This window comes from Psammomys obesus, unplaced genomic scaffold (assembly GCF_907164565.1).
Source record: "Psammomys obesus unplaced genomic scaffold, mPsaObe1.curated_primary_1811, whole genome shotgun sequence".
NCBI classification, from domain to species: Eukaryota; Metazoa; Chordata; class Mammalia; order Rodentia; family Muridae; genus Psammomys; species Psammomys obesus.
In genome coordinates this window covers 29628038-29644341 of record NW_026592118.1, presented here as the reverse complement: position 1 = coordinate 29644341, position 16304 = coordinate 29628038, and the positions used below count along the sequence as shown (strand labels likewise).

Below are 16304 nucleotides of genomic sequence, written 5' to 3'. Positions count from 1 at the left end.
CTGCCTCAGTAATGGAATGCCTGCTTCTTACGTGTGTGGCCCTGGGTTCGTTGCCAGCAACATACACACACACACACACACACACACACACACTATATATATATATATATATATATATATATATATATATATATATATATGCTAAGGAATATAATTCTTGGTAATAATCATAAATTTTTAAATAGATTAATACTAGTAGAGCCAGTTGTTATAGTGGTTTGGCACTAGGAAGGCTGAGGCAGGAGAACAGTGAGTTTGAGGCTACCTTGAGACCACATAATGAATTCCAAGCCAGAGTGGGGCTTTGGAGTGAGGCTCTGACTCAAAAATAAACAAAAATTAAACGAGAAAGAAGAAGAAGAAGAAACCCACCAAACAAGGAGTAGAGAAAGATTTACTTGCATGCTATGGGTGTAAACAAAAAAGCAAAACAGTAGCTGTGGGTCAATTAGGGGAAAGTATTAGGATGAGACTTTTGGGGAAACCTAGAAAGGTCCCCACCCTCAAAGGACTGTTTGGTCTACTTGGGGAAACCCCAGAAGGGTCACAAAGGGAGCTTATTTCATTGCCAGTGGCACGGCTCCTGTAGATAAGGAAGGCTTCAAATTCAGAAGAGGGCACAGTTGCCTCTGGTCGCCTGCCGGTTAGCAACGGTGCCACCAAGAGAAAGGAAAGGGGCATAATTAAGAAAATGGACCCAGCAGGGGCACGCCACAGGCTCCAGGACAAATGGGAGAGGAGCTCCCGTGGAAGGACTGTGAAAGTGTGGTGTGAGGGGTGCTCCGAGGACAGCCTGGAGGCCCCCACATACCTTCAGTAAGAGGCTCAGGCCACCCTACTTTTCCAAGTTAAACTGAACCTTAAGACCTGGGCAGTAGGCAGACCATGGTGGCTTTCTTGTTGCAGTGGCTGCAAACAGGATAGCTGGTTATGAAAGTCAGGTGCCACAGCCAACAGGAGGGTCCCTGTTGTAAGTGGAATGCATGGAAGCCTTCCTTGACCAGAGCAGAATGGTCATGCTTCTTCCTCCCACCAGTAAAGAGTATTTTGCTTTCTGCTGAACAATAACGACAAATGACTGGAATGTAACTTCAGGAAATGCCTGGTTTTGAGATGTTATCTTTATTCTTTCAGGCCCCTTTTTCGTGGAAGTTCAGATGTGGATCAACTAGGAAAAATCTTGGAGTAAGTAGTAATGATAATCCTCCAGCACACGAAACCTTTACAATGGTTTTCCTCTGATGTTCTTGTCTCTCTATCTTTCTTGCCCCAAGCTGCTGCCGCAGACAGTCTTACTAGGTGTGTGGTGAGTGGGAATGAGGTAGAAGGGCTGTCTCGCTCGGGGCCTGTCACCGTGCGAAGCCTCCCCGCTGTGCTCTGAATGCTTGCCTGTTGCCTGGGTGGGTCTTTCCTGCTTCTCTGTGCCTGGCTGAGCTTTGAGCACCAGCTCCATAGTGCAGATGTGTTGTCTGCTTGTGGTCATATCAAATTTACCCCTCCTAAAAGATGGGGCGCTTGGAGGCTTAGGACCCCAGCCTGTCCAGATAGACATCCTGTTCCCATTGGGAATCCTTGCCTGTTGGTTTTGCATCGCATTCCCCAGCCAAGGATAAAACGCCAGCCAGTCACATTTCCCCTCATAACACCAAAATGGGCATGAGAACCCCAGGTTCTCACCTGAGTCTGTAGCCGAGTAACTAGGAGAGGCAGTCACACGAAGCGCCACAGAGTGGGCTTTACCGCTCCATGCCGCAGCTCCTAAGTGCCGAAGTAACCTTTTTTTTTTTTTTCTTCTTTAACTTTTTCACCTGAGAAAAGGAAGGGAGTTCAGTTTCTCCGTGCAGCCTGTTCTCCAGCCCACTCGTCGTTAGCTGTTGTTTATTCCGTTGCTCCGCGGTGATTTGCACTCATCATTCATGCCTACATGTTTGTGCATGTGAAGGTGTGCATGCTTTCATGTCGCTAGAGTGTAACTGGGCTTTTCTTCTCACAAGGCGTGCTGGGTGGCATCCTTTTCGGATGTGTGGTTTTGCCGAGCCGCACCCCTAGAGAGGTAGGATGGAAAGAGCATAGGGGACCTGGCTAGAAGTCACCACCGTCGTCGGTTGGTGACATGAATTTTTGTGAATCTCAGTCTCAAGCGATTCTTGTGGAATTTAAAATTTATGAGACTGCCCTTCCCCGCACACACCAGAAAGAAGTGTGTCTACAGAATTATCTGTTTACGCATGATTGCTTCAAACCTGGAAATCTCCCCAAAGCTGAGGTTCTCTTGGGAACTGGAAGCTGCTCCCAGTGCTTTGAAGCTGAAAGAACATCCGCTGGCTTTGATTTGTGTGTTGGGAAGGTAGTTTATTTTGTTATTGTTGTTTTGGTTCGGTCTGGGCTGGTCTTGTCTGAGGACTTCCCGGGTCCGGGCAGTCGCCAGTACCTCCTCTCCTGATGATTATCCTATAAAATGGATGCATTCTCCACTAAGCTTTTCTGTTACCCTGCCTATGCATGTCAAGCTCCCATCAGTCACTGCTGGACTGGTATTTTTCCCTGAGACTGTGGAATGTGTCCTGTGTGCATGTGATCTTCAAGGGGGACCTGGGAAAGTAAATGTTCTGGAATCCTCCTATTGAAAGGAAAGGCAATCTTGATGGCATCTGCCTGCTGGGCCCTGGAGGCCGTCACCTGCTCCCCCTTTTTAATACCTCATGGGATTCCCAGCCACCTCCAGCTCAGTCTTAGGGCCTGTAGCACTTCCTGTACTCTTAGACCACAGAGCCAATGAAGTAGGCCAGAAGGGACATTTGGCTTGTCCCGTGGGAAAGCCTGTTCGACTTTTGGCCAAAGCCTGGCACTCCCACGTGGCCAGCTGGAAAGCCTTGGATGTTTGTGGCCTTTAGGGTATTCTTCTTGATTTCTGGCTTTGCTTCATGACTCTGACCTCCTTCTCAACAGAAAAGGGACAATGCTGCACTCTAGTGTCACTTCTAAACTGCTTGGAAAATTATTTCCACCCCATCCACAGCCCTGTCGCTCTTTCCAATGTAAAAGTCAACTTTTACAGCTTCTATTCAGCTGTCCAAATAGTGAAACATGATGCAGGCCTTTTCGAATGGACCTGCCATGATTTCATGATGCTCAGTAAGGGCCATGATAGTCCTTATTGGACACGAAGCTGAATTTTTTTTTTTAAAGGAAAATCACATTCTCATACTCTCAATAGGTAATCATACATAATCACATAATCATACTCTCAATAGGTAAGCTGTAGACACATTTCTACACATTTCAGAGGACATCAAGTGCTTTAGAAGCAAAACAGTGATGTTAGGCCACGACATTTAGAGCATTTTCTAAGAGCTGTATTATAATTAAATAGAAGTTAAAAAAAGAGGGGGTGGGGATATAGAGTAAGGAGACCTGAGGGAAAGCAGGCCGTGGTGACCTGGCCAGGCATTCTCCCTCCTCATCTGTCTTCCCATCACTACAGTGAGGTAACACACCTGAATTGTGTGTCTCATGGGTTTTTACAGGAGTCAGAGAAGACAGCAGACTTTAAGCGTATGTACGTATGTGTGTGTGTGTGTATGTGTCCATGCTTTATGTACAGTTAGCATATACTTACATATCATACAGACAGCCATACTGTGTCTCTGAAAGCGTTCGGTTTCTGACTACTATACTCATAAGATCTCAAGTCTATAGGTATGTTCAAAACTATTAATAACACATAGAAGGTGAGGACAAGAGGATTGTGAGTTTGAGGCCAGCCTGGGATACACAGTGAAACACTGTCTCAAAACAAAATAAAACAAAATGCTGCAGTAAAGTGACTTTAATTCTAAGCATCACTGTAATCCATTCCTAGGCAACTGATGGTGGTGGTGGTGGTAGTTGTGGTGATGATGATGGTGATGTACAAACATCCTGATTAAAAGAGCTAGAAAGGGACAGAAGTTTGACACCGTCTATAATAAGTGTTCTTTTCCTCTTCTGCCGTATCCCATTCTACCCAAACCCATCTCCATGGTTCCTTCCATGGTTACAGTGATGTTTTCACCCCTTCATTACTCATATTGCAGACCTTGCTGTTGGACACACTTGCATGTTGCACACTGATTCCAGTGTGAGTCTTCATCTTCTCAGTAATGCCACTCTGCACATGCCCAGTGGCGACAGAGTCTATGTCTTGCCTCCATATCCAGGGCCACGTTCACCAGTGATGAGGAATCTGCTCTTCCTGGGGAGGTCTGTGACCTGAGCTCTGTTAAGGGAAGGGGATGGTAACAAGGCCCTGTAGATCCTGTGACACTTACCACTTAATCTTCCTGAAAGATGTGTGTGATCGTACCTTTTAGGCCTGTGCCTCAGAAAGCTCAGAACAAGACCTTAATTCAGGCCAGTGCCATTTCTAACTAAAGTTAAAATCTTTTTGGAGTCTTATCTAAATAACAGTATATCCGGTCCACTGAACTATATATTTTTTTTATTTAATTCAGAGTTAGTCTGTGCACTGTCCAAATACAGTTTCCACCTATACATAAACCATAAATAATACTACAGATGTATAAGTTATGTAGGACCACCAGCTCACCAGTAATTACTAAAAAATGGACACTAGCTGCACGTACTGTGTGCCAGGCATTATAGTATGCAGTTTCAATAAATTACTACCCAACCCTCACTGTAACCGTAAATTACCATCATCACTTACATAAAGATACCAGAGCTCGTAGCTGTCATAGAATTTGTCCTCACCGGTCAGTCAAGGAAGGGCAGGTGCTGAATCTGAAGCCACATCTGCCTGTTTCCAAAGCTGTGCTCTTTTGATGGCCTGCTGTTCCCGCCACATTTCTGATCCCAGAATGGCTATCGGGGGAACCTAAATGACATCCTTTGATTGACCGTTTCTCACTTTGGAACACCATTACATATTGCTTGCGACAGATAGGGCCGGCGGACTTTTTAATCTTATCTTTTAGTCCAATTTATGTAATGCTTTAGAAAATTATTCTCTGATTAAACAACTAGGCCAAAGTGATGTGTTGCCAAGCTGCGCTGGGTGAACGTCGTGAAAGCTTGTCTTCACCGGGCTGTTCTATCAGAATACAAAGCAAAGATTCAGGCGTCGAGGAAGAAACTGTGTGTCCACATGGGTGTCCTTCAGAATAGCGGCAGGCCCTGCCTCATACCCAAGTCCCATTCCCACACACCCCTTCCCTTTGGTGTCTGCTGGCAGGGGCTCAGCTTCCTTCCTGTCACTGAAGTTTTCCTCCGAGACGGTGCGGTGCGCCCACCGTGTGGTAGTAGGGCCAGTGAGAAACGCTTTCCTTCATGAGTTGAGGTTCTTGTGGAGCCCTTGCCCTTTGTGTCCGCCCTGTAGCGTTTGCCTGCTCTGACGTCTGGTGAGGGAGCCCTTCTCGTGACTGCCAATGCTCACGTTCACATTGGTTCTTCTACAGTGTGATTGGACTCCCTGGAGAAGAAGACTGGCCTAGGGATGTTGCCCTTCCCAGGCAGGCTTTTCATTCCAAATCTGCCCAACCCATCGAGAAGTTTGTGACAGACATTGACGAACTAGGCAAAGACCTACTTCTGGTAAGTTCCTGGGATGCAGTTGGCACGTGCCCATGGAGCCCATATGACAAACAGCATCACATGCCTCTACCACGTGGTGTGGGAGGCTGTGCTCTTGCTGTGGAGTTTGTTTCTGGCTAGTGGTTTTTGATCCTGAGATGCCATTCTAATCTAAGACCATGTTTGATTGCGCACTTGGAGGCAGCTTTACTGGACTCTGGATTGCTTGGGCATAGCTTCTTGACAAGTTAATAGGTTTCCCTGTTTTAAAGTTTCATGCTGCTTGAAGCAACGTGCTAGTCACATTTCTGCAAATGCTTTTCCCTGCAAAGGAACCAAGTAACAACACTCTTAGTTATTGATTTATTTAATAAGTATTTAGTGTTCCATGCAATATATAAAATATCCCACTGAGAATAAGATTCCTAGGGCTGTAGAGGTATTGCATTTCTTAAGACGATGTGCTGCCTTTGCAGAGGACCCAAATTCAGTCCCCAGCATCCGTATCCAGCAGCTTACAGCAGCCTGTAACTCTGGCTTCCGGTGACTCTCTTCCAGCCCCCACAGGCATCTGCACAGAGACACACATATAGTCATGCTTAAAATGAAATCTTTTTTTAAAAACATGAAAGAAGCACTTTGTATTTTGAAACCCAAACTTTTAATTCTTGGTGTCGTGTATTTATGTCCTTCCCTGGGGACACAGAAGGTCCTTCTCACTACGCTAGTCTCAGAGTCAGAGCCCAGTCAGTAATAACCTCCTGAATCACACTGTGGGTCCAAAGCTGACCTTCTCTGTCTATCTCATTCTGCCGCCGAGGTCAGGAGGGCAGCAGTTCCGTGGGACATGTTTTTCTCAGGGAAGTAGGTAGATGGAAACATGATATCCTCTAAGGCCTAGGCCAGCTACATGGCCAAGGGCAACTTGAATAAGGTGAGAATGTTCCTCCCAGACTACCGAAGTGCTCAGCCACTGAAGAAGTCGAATTCTAGTAGGTAATGTTAAGTCAATTATTCTGTAATCAGATTCTTTTTGCAGAAGCGGTATTTATTGTTTGTGGTATTTGATTTAGTTCATTCTCATGCTGGTGACTTACAGCCAGAACTGTTAGAGAATTTTAGCCACCCCTTCCAAGACTTCTCCTCTCCAAAGGTCTAATGTACAAGCACATTATCTACCTTGATACGTTTCAGATCAAATGTTTCCTTTATTGCAGAAATGCTTGACATTTAATCCAGCTAAAAGAATATCCGCCTATGGCGCTCTGAATCACCCGTACTTCCAAGATCTGGATCGGTACAAGGACAACCTGCATTCCCACCTGTCATCCAGCCAGAGCACCTCAGAGCTGAACACAGCCTGAGGTTCTCCAGGGATGGCATGAGCTAATCATCTGAACACACTGGTGGCTGACGGGTCCCCTGAGCAAGCCTTGCGGAGCCGTTGACGATTGCTGGCTACAGGCCTTCCAGCTTCTGGACGGGTCCATGCTTCACCAAGGAAACCACCTACTCTGCTGTTCAGAAATCAATGCAAGAGTGATTGCAGCTTTATGTTCGTTCACTTGTCTGTCTGTCTGTCTCAAGAACCTGGAAAACTTCCAGAAGAGAAGCTGCTGACCAATTGTGCTGCCATTTCGTTTTCTAACCTTGAATGCTGCCAGTGTAGGGTGGTAATCCAGACCCAGCTGAGTTATGGTGTAATCTCCCTGTAGCTGCTGGAGCTGCTTTGGTACTTGTGAGTGTGTGTGTGAGAGAGAGAGAGAGATCCCTGATCTCAAAAAGTGTTACTTTTTGTAGGTAATAAGAATAGTTGAATTGTAGAGACTAGAGGTGACCGATAGGAACAAAGACCCTTTTAAGTGAAAGGTGATACCAATGGCGTCTTCTCTAGTTACCAAGGTGAACCTATGTCCTCAGCATTTCCTTCCTGCCCAAAAGCTTCTGCTAGCAATAAACAGTACAGTTTTAGACACCATAAAAATGAGAACGCAAAGGGGAGTATCTTTTAAGAGATATCTTTTAAGAGACTATTTTTAAGCATGCATTCTTCTGTTTACTCTTTGGAAAGCTGAATTTTACTTGTCCTAAATCCTATATATAGCACAGTACATAATTGTCTCTTTTGGGAAAGACCCTGTAAACATTTTATGACTTGCCGTAGATTTAGGAGGTGAGTGTACCTCAAATAGGTTTTAAAGATAGAGAAAGACTCTATTTTCTGGTTTGAAATATTGATATTTCCTTTGCTTTCTTGTTATTTTGTTCTTTGTTGTAGGGAGTGGCTTCCTTCTCGGGTTTGGAGCTGCTTCTGAACAGAGGCAAGAATGCTACTCATTTCTCTCCTCCTGCCCTGAACTGTCCACGGCACCTTTGCCAGTTTGCCACATTCTGCCTTGTTAGCAGAGTTCCCCCTTTCTTGTCACCAGCACTTCTAATCAGACACCTACCATTGCCTAACTAATGACAGGTTACCTGGCCCACCACCCCCACACCCCACCTGCTGGCTGAATGCTTTCACTGAATGCTTTGAAAATGGCTTCCTTATGGCATACGGCTTCAATTCTACAACCCTTAACGGGATGACCTACACCTGCTTTGCACAGTCTTCCCATCTACTGTCACTGAGATCACCTAGGCAGCGTAGACTACTTGTTCTGGGTGTCACCAGCACATAGAGTACTATCAACTGTCACTTGGTGTTTTACATTTTTGTAGGGTATATTGTCAGTGTAATGTCTGAGGTGTGTCTTCTCCTTTTGAGAGGTAACTGTTTACCTTCTAACAGGATCTCTCTGACCATCCCCAGGATGTGTTTTTTTGTTTTTGTTTTTGTTTTCTCATGCCTTTGTGCACAGCCCTGCTTTCTGCAGAGCCAGCCTGGCCTGGGCATTATGAAAAACTGTACCTTGCTATTCTGTCTTGGTCCTTTATATACCATGCCATCTTTGCCTTATCCATGGCATCGTGCTAAGGCAGCACTAACTAAAAGTGTAAAATGCAGCTTTGGGAAAGGTTAGCTGTGTTTTCACTCCTGTGTGAAGTACACATAGCTGAAAACTAGATCATGTTTCAGTGTAGAACTTTGAATGAACGGCTGCAGTTTCACACAGTAGGACAGGCTTCAGGTGGTGTTTCTGTGTTATGGAGCCTTACTGAATTTTTAGGTGAATAAAGCCTGTGTTTGTGTAGTATGGCGGGGAGTTAGTTGCCTTTCCTGAGGGCCTGGGAGGTGGGGGGAGTCATTCTTTCTTAATAACGTTTATTACATTCTTCTGATTCAGTATCTTGGGAAACAGGATTTTTGTTTTCAAAAGCTAGGGTGTGAGAATGCTCATCACTTCATCATTACAGCGCTAGGGTCTGTTGTCGGCACTGCCACAGCTTGAGACAGAATCAGCCCGGAGCCTCTGCAACAAGGCCTGCTCTAGGCCTCACACACACATTGCCTTTAAACAAGATACGAAATACAGACTTTTTTGCTGGGGCCTAGAAATCAAACATGAAACTCACTACATCGTGGCCTACTCCATGTTGGATTAGCATCCGTGTGATAAAGTTAAAATAATTTTGAGGGTTTTGCTTTCGCAGAAAAAAAAAAGGTTTTTTGATTTTACTTTCACAGAAAAAAAAAAAGGTTTTTTGGTTTGCCGTCCCCCACCCCCATAGCTTTGCTCAAGAAAAATACAGCTATCCTAAACTGGAATCTTTCTGTATTCTTTAGAGTTTTTAAGTCTAGAGTTTAATTTCATTTTTGTCATGTGTTTTGGGATTATTTTTAAGTAGTTTTGGTTTGGGTTTTTTTTTTGGGGGGGGGTTGTTTTGTGTATGTGTTTGTTGTTTGTTTTTTGTTTTGTTTTGTTTTGTTTTAGTTTTTCAAGACAGGGTTTCTCTGTGCATCCCTGGCTGTCCTGGAACTCACCCTGTAGACCAGGTTGGCCTCAAACTCAAGAGATTCACCTGCCCCCGTCCCCCGTGTGCTTGGATTACAGGCATGAGCAGTCACCACCCACCACCAGCACCACCCCAGCTTTGAGTAGCATTTTTAAATCCCAAACATTTTGGCATTAGAAACCTGGCATATCATGCCAGGCAGGTGCAGAAAGGGGACGCCGGGCTCTCAAGACTGTGGTTTCCCATGTCTTTGTCTCATCACTGCTGTCCAGGGTTTGCTTCCAGAGGCCCTGACTGGAGTTGGAACAACCGCTTGTGGGGGGGGGGGGGGGAGGCTCGTCCAACTAGTCCCCACCAGCTCACAGACTCCCATGTGGAGAGGATTTCTAAGCTCCCAGCCTGAGAAACCCAGTCCCTGAGCACCTGCAAGCACCCAGTGGGCCGGGGCCTCCCACACTGTCCCTCTTTAAAGAAGACAGGCACTCAAGCATCAGAGGAACTGGTCCATCAGCTTGGGGCCGCCTCTGCCCCCAGCTTCTCAGGACTTTCTCGAAGGACCCACTCACTGACCAGTCAACTCGATTTAGCCCCAGGTGATTGGCTAAAAACAGCTCAGAGGCTCACTTCCAAACAGGCCCTCCACGTGGTCCTTTTGAGTGAAAAGTGACAATTTTAGGATGCACCAGCTGTTGCTCTCTCAAAAGACTGTGCTCGCCTTTGAATAGAGAGGTGTGCAGTTGGCTCTGGGACGGGGTGCTAGCCAACTTGTTTGAGAAAGTCAATAGTAGCAAACTTTGTGAACTTTTAAGTATGCCCTGAACTTGTTTCTTTTAAATAACCATAGCTGCTTCTCTCAAAAGCTGTCATTACTAAAGTCAGTTGCAGTCACTCCCACCATGGCAAGTTAAATCATGTAAGCTTTCTAACGTCATAGCTGTAGTACATCTTCTGTCCAAAGAACTGCTCTTCTAGAGAGAACCTGACTTTTTTCCTTCCCCCTCTGTGTAACCCTGACTGTCCTGGAACTCACTTTGTAGACCAGGCTGGCCTTGAACTCACAGAGATCCACTTGCTAGGACTAAAGGCATGCACCACCATGACCAGCTGACTACAGCTGGCTATTTTTTATAAGCACAGGACTGGGTTCACCTCTTCTTAAAGCACACTTCTGTTGCATAGTAGGGTCCAGGAGAGAATCACATTCTAAGTCCCCAGGCCATTGTGCCTGCTAGTGTTAGCACATATTGATGGCCCTAGGAAGAAGGCATGCTTCAAATCATGACAGGAAAAGAAAAATGTTGTATGATTTCTGAGTATTTAAAAATCATAAAAGAGTAGGAGCAAACACAATTTCCAAAGGTCCTTTTAAATTTTATATGCATTTTTAACAATATACTTTTGCCTTTCAGAGTATTCTAGGGAAAAAAAAAAATTTTAAGTCATTCAGCATTTATGGACTGGTTATGTCAAAATACACAAATTTTGTGGAGATGCGTAGAATCATCAGTATTCCCTTCCTCGTCTCATGAGAAGAAAGCGGCTAAACTCAGTATGTATACATGCCCACGAATATTCACTGTAAAAAGTAAAAATTTTAAAGGCACTTGCCTCTCATGCAGCTGAGAATGCAAATCTTATAAGCCTTCTCCAAAATTCCTTTATCCTGTGCCCCTCACATCTATAAAAGAAACATACCGCATCATTAGGAAGATGTTCATGCACAGTGGGAAAGCCTTATGTTACTGAAGCCTGGTGCTAGGCTTGGTAATGTGGTCCCTCAAATGCATAAGGACATAACACCGTCAGCCCCTACCAGCTTCCTTTCTGTGCGGGAGGTCAGTATAGTCACCCAGGCCAAGCTGGCGGCCCCAGCCTAGGCCTGCGTATCTCAAGCGTGTCTAACTTGGTTTTGGTTTTGTTGTTGGATTTTTAAGGAAATAAGCCAGAAGTATTCTTTTGCCTTCCTGTCTTCTGAAAGAGAGGAATCCTATTTTTAACTTTTTCTGAATTTGCTCTTTTGAATTTTTCTAATCAAGTTGCCTTTTCTGGATGTTTTCTGTGAGCTAGTGGACTTCGCCAGGATAGTCACAAGTCTGTGGTCTGGCTCTCTGGCTCCTAAGAAAAAAAGCCGCCTGAGTATAAATGCAGTCTTTTCCTCATGTATCTACCAAAATATTATTACAGCAATTCCAGGTTAAAGTGGGGAAAGAAGGTAGTGTGGAGCTGCTTTGGTTTGGTTTGGTTTGGTTTGGTTTGGTTTGGTTTGGTTTGGTTTGGTTTGGTTTGGTTTGGGGCAGAAGTGCCCCAGAGTTTGTGTGGGGTTCTGCTGTTGTTGTATCCCGTAGCTTTCACAAGGTGGCGCTTTCAGAGAAAACTTTGATCGAGTTTTAACTCTGACCAAGGCTGAAGAGGTTCTCTAGAGACATTACTTCTGTTTTTCTGCACATCTTTAACTGTCTCCTCTGTTTCTTCATCATGTTTCTTGGGATAATTAACAGTCTTCATAATAGTTTACTGCTTACATACATACTGCTTTTTACTAGGCTCTGAGTGACTGTAAACCATGCTTGAGAGTGGCATTTAAGCAAATAAAGAATGCCTTTACACTTGAGAATGCCTTTACACACTTTTGGTGTGCCCAAATTACCTGCAGTTCTAGGATACCCATGCACTTCCCTGAAGCCAGCCCACATCTATGAACAGGAGAGGTTTAGGCCCCAGCCAGAGCTCTCTCTCACACCCCGTGTCTGCTGCTTTCATTCCTTGATCCCTTGTGACCTTTTGACACTGATTTATCTCTGAACTCAAGTGAACAAGATAAGTAGTGCATCCGTAATCAAGTATGCAGAGCATTTTCTTTAAAAACGTCAGTGCTCTGCAAATAATGAAAGAACCAGTAGTGTTTACACTCACACAAACCACAAATGGAAACTCCTAAATTTGGGGTCTATCTGTATGAACACAACACCCTCACTGAATCACAGATCTCAGGTTAAGCCCCTCAGCAAAAGGCCGAGTCCCCCCACCCTTCACCCCACCCCCGGGTCTACTCTCTGCCATCCCGAGCCAGGCCCAGCGGGATGCTGTGGGAAAGCCAGGGCCCTGCTGCATTCAGCAACTTCTGTTGTGCCCTCTCCGGAAGCAGGGTGCTCTAGAGGCACGCGGCTGTCTCCCAAGTGACAATAACTACAACACAGTTTGCTCACTGGCTCTGGTGTGCACAAGATGGAAGCTGCTCTGCAAACTGCCAGATGTCTCACACTCAGAGTTGTTCTGGTGTTTTGTTTTGTTTTGGTCTTGGCTTTTTTTGTATTTTTTTAAGATGTATACTTGCAGAAGAAGTTTTTATTCTTCTGTTTTCTATCCTGATTCCTGATACCTATGTGGTGACAAAAAAAAAAAAAAAAAAACCTCATGAAAATGTTTCATTTTGAAAATTTTTTCTGCTTCAAATGGCAAAAGTATGCAATTCTTCACTTTCTAAATTTCTACTTTTCTTTAGTGAGTAAATTATTCCTTGAACAGAGAGAGGATTTTCCTTGAACAGAAAGAAGGCTTTTTATGTGAATTGTTAGGTCACACAAATAATGCCATTAAACTGTCAAATGTAGGGTTTTGGTTTTGGCTTTTAGGGGGCACTTTGACTGCCAGGAATTATGTCTAGCCCTGTAATTTCTAACTCAGGCAAGGTTCTGGCCAGATTCTGGTTGTGAGCTAAAGTTAGGGGGACCCTATACTCCTACTTGAAGTTTTCTTTAGTTCTATGAAATACAGTAACATGTATTAGCCAGCAATGTTTCTGTGGTCACTAGCATCTCTGAGTTTGACCTTAAGTCTCTGAATGGTAAAGTATAGATCCTACCAGTAATCCATTTCTTGATATCACAACCCCCAATCATGTGTCTTTCCACTTTCCACTATATGTAACAATGCATTCATGTCTATTTCAGTGCTTACTTTTATTCATTATTTGCCTATGAACAGTAATTGATGTATTACTACATGGAATTGATAGCATACTAGGAACAGCACTTAGCAAATGGGGAATTTTTTTTGTCAAGTTCCACATTTACATAAATTATTGCTATTATTATTCATGTATGTTATTTATTGATATACCACACCAGTCCTGTGAAAGTGCAACTAAAGGCAGATATGACTTAGAGTTAACGTTCATAATCATGGTCTTGATGGAGTCCAGGAAACAGAAATTACAGTGCTACCCCAAATAAGCTGTGTAAGCTTTTAACATGATAACTAGATTTCAGTTGGTTAGGTGTAGTGCTTTGAGTATCTAGGTGTCTTGTTCTGCTAAAAGAGGCAAAGCAATGGGATTTGTAGCTGTTGATTAATTATAGCAGATACTAAGGTAGCATGCAGAGCTTGCTTTAGTTTCAGGACTGCCAGGTGGCCACCCAGGCAAAGCAGGCATGTAGGTGCTGCCTCCTGTCTGGTTCTGGGAGAAGAGCTTCAAGCAATGTAGTGCCCTCGTAGGTGTCCTATGCAGCAGTGGAAGCGAGTGGTGCCATGGTGAAGGGAGCAGTGTGCGGGCTGTTCTGTGGGCACGGAACTGGCGGCTTCTGCCGTGAGGCTTCCTTGCCGTGTTTTCAGACGTCAGGCAACTTTGCTGTATACGGAAGCAGCCCGTCCTAGTAATGAAAACTGGGAATCCCCCATCACCCTAAAGCCAGTTGCATTTCTGCTGTTCCTGGTCTGAGCTGAAGGTCAGTGGTCAAGTGTTTGGTGTAGAAGGGCAGTGTGTGTGTTGGGGCGCAGAGCCACGTCCCAGAGTGCATGTTGGCAGTAGGGACTGTGACAGGGTTGTCCTTTCTAGATGTGTAGAAGTATGTTTTGACTCTGAGGTGTGTTTTGTTTCTGTTTCCCCATAGGGGCTAGTTAAAACTTGCTTCTAGAAGCTTCAGCAAAGCTGTGGTCCACAGTAAGCTGCTTTTTGTTTGACTTATCCTTAGAATAGAAAATATTTAAAGGTGAAAAGAAATCTTCATTTGGACATTGGACTAGTGGTTTTCTGGACTGAAGTCACAGTCCTAGAACTACAGAGGTCACACCCATCACATACTAAGCTAGGTTGTGTAAGCTAGCCCCAGGAGTCCAGTGTCCCCTCGCTGTACAGCCCACCCCTGCATCCCTCCCTCCCTCCCTCCCTTCCCAAAGGTGCTCCCTGACACCAGCCTGGCCTGTCCTGTTGGTGCTCCCCACCTCCTCAGCTGAGATTTGGGCATCAAGCACATGATGAGAAATGCTTCCAGCACCAAGCATGCTTGCCTAGGCCTGGCCACCGCCCCCACTTTGCCTAATGCTGGGCACAGAATGTACTGGTGATATCAGAAAGAAACACCCTCTGGCATATTTCTGTGCATCCTGATCTTTAAACCCAGTCATTATGCAGAATGTTACCTGTTGGCTGTAATCCAGGTTTGAAAAAACAACAACATTCCAGGCTGCTGTATCTGTCCATCTGCTGGCCCTGTTTTTACTGCGTCTCTTCATACTTGAAGGTCATTCTGCTATTTTGATTTCACGGTGCAGACATCGGAGTGCATGTTCTCTTAAGGTGCAAAATTACTCTCATTCCGTTTGCGCATACTGCTACAAAATGCTCTGTTTTGGTGCTTTGGGCTCAGCAGGTCAAAAGCAGCACTGTGGGAAATGGCTGCCTTCCCACAGTCGTCAAAGCGTGTGGGCAGGAGTCTCGGTAGTGGTGTTGCTTCTGCTCTTCTCTGTGCCCGCTAGATGGAGTTATCAGTCTGGCCTGCCAGGTCCACATGGGACCTTTCTCTGAATGGTCTGTGAACCCTGTGCTGTACTCAAGAGTGAGTGTGGCATGTCCACTCTGGCAGCCCTACCTATCCGGGTTACCAGCCGTCAGGAAAACAACCTCGGTGCTTATAGCAGACAAGAGTGGATAGGCCAAGCAAACCTGTGTTGCTCCACACAGAAAACCCTGAGGAAAAGCATGAAAGGCTATCTCTAAGGTCGCCCTTCAAAGCCCTGAGCTGAAGGCTTTTGTTTCCTTCCCTTGAAGCAGATACTGGTCAGTTTATCCAAGCCCTTCCCACTTACAGAAATAGAGAGTAGAGGCGTGTGCTGTGTCTGTGTCATCCAAAGACCAAAACTTCTAGCAGTGGGGTATTTCATAGAAGTCCGTTTTTAAAACTAGCTCAGGTAAGGGCTGACTCCAGGCTTTCTGCAAACATCTTAACATGACCTTCCCTGGAGAGAGAGCTACAGTGTCATTTTGTGTCAGGGGGCGAGAGATGAAACTGGCAGGAAATTAAATGGGTTACAGATCAATACTCCTATGGAAACTGGATGTCTTACTGGGTGCTAGAATGCAAATTTAGGTATTTATTGTCTGGTAATGGAATTCATTGCTTTTTCAAAACCATTGTTCAGATGTCACTATCCATTGTACTCAACTTTTGTGCCTGCCAAATTGGTTGAAACAAAACCAGAAAATGGTTTGTTCATTTGTCATACCTTTTGTATTTCTTACAATAAAAATGTGGTAGCAGATAAAAACAGCAGTTTCCGACCCCTTCCTCAGAGATGGACTGCCCTGCCAGCTGTGGATCGTACTCCAGTGAACGCACTGCGGTAACATATGGAACGAATTAGCATCCCATGTTACGGCTTTCTAAACAAGAGGGTTATCAACAAGAATACATTGTAAATAGGAGCAGCTCACTGAGCTTGCAACTCTTTCAACAGATGCCTGGTAGGCCACCACACCAAATGCTTTAGATAGAAAAATAAATAAAATGGAGGCCGCACGTAAGAGAGAGGCTACTGTGAAAAGATTTGTGTCACCAAACTGG

General features: G+C 44.9%; 1 protein-coding gene across 1 annotated transcript in view; it reads left to right on the top strand.

The window, feature by feature from the left end:
• Cdk6 (cyclin dependent kinase 6) overlaps positions 1–16008 on the top strand; it is a gene marked incomplete at its 5' end in the record, with an annotated part of 184009 nt that extends 168001 nt beyond the window's left edge. The window contains 3 exon segments of the mRNA XM_055612916.1: positions 1135–1185; positions 5457–5592; positions 6789–16008. Coding sequence (XP_055468891.1) covers positions 1135–1185; positions 5457–5592; positions 6789–6935 — 334 coding nt within the window.
• Positions 16009–16304: the final 296 nt, after the last annotated feature.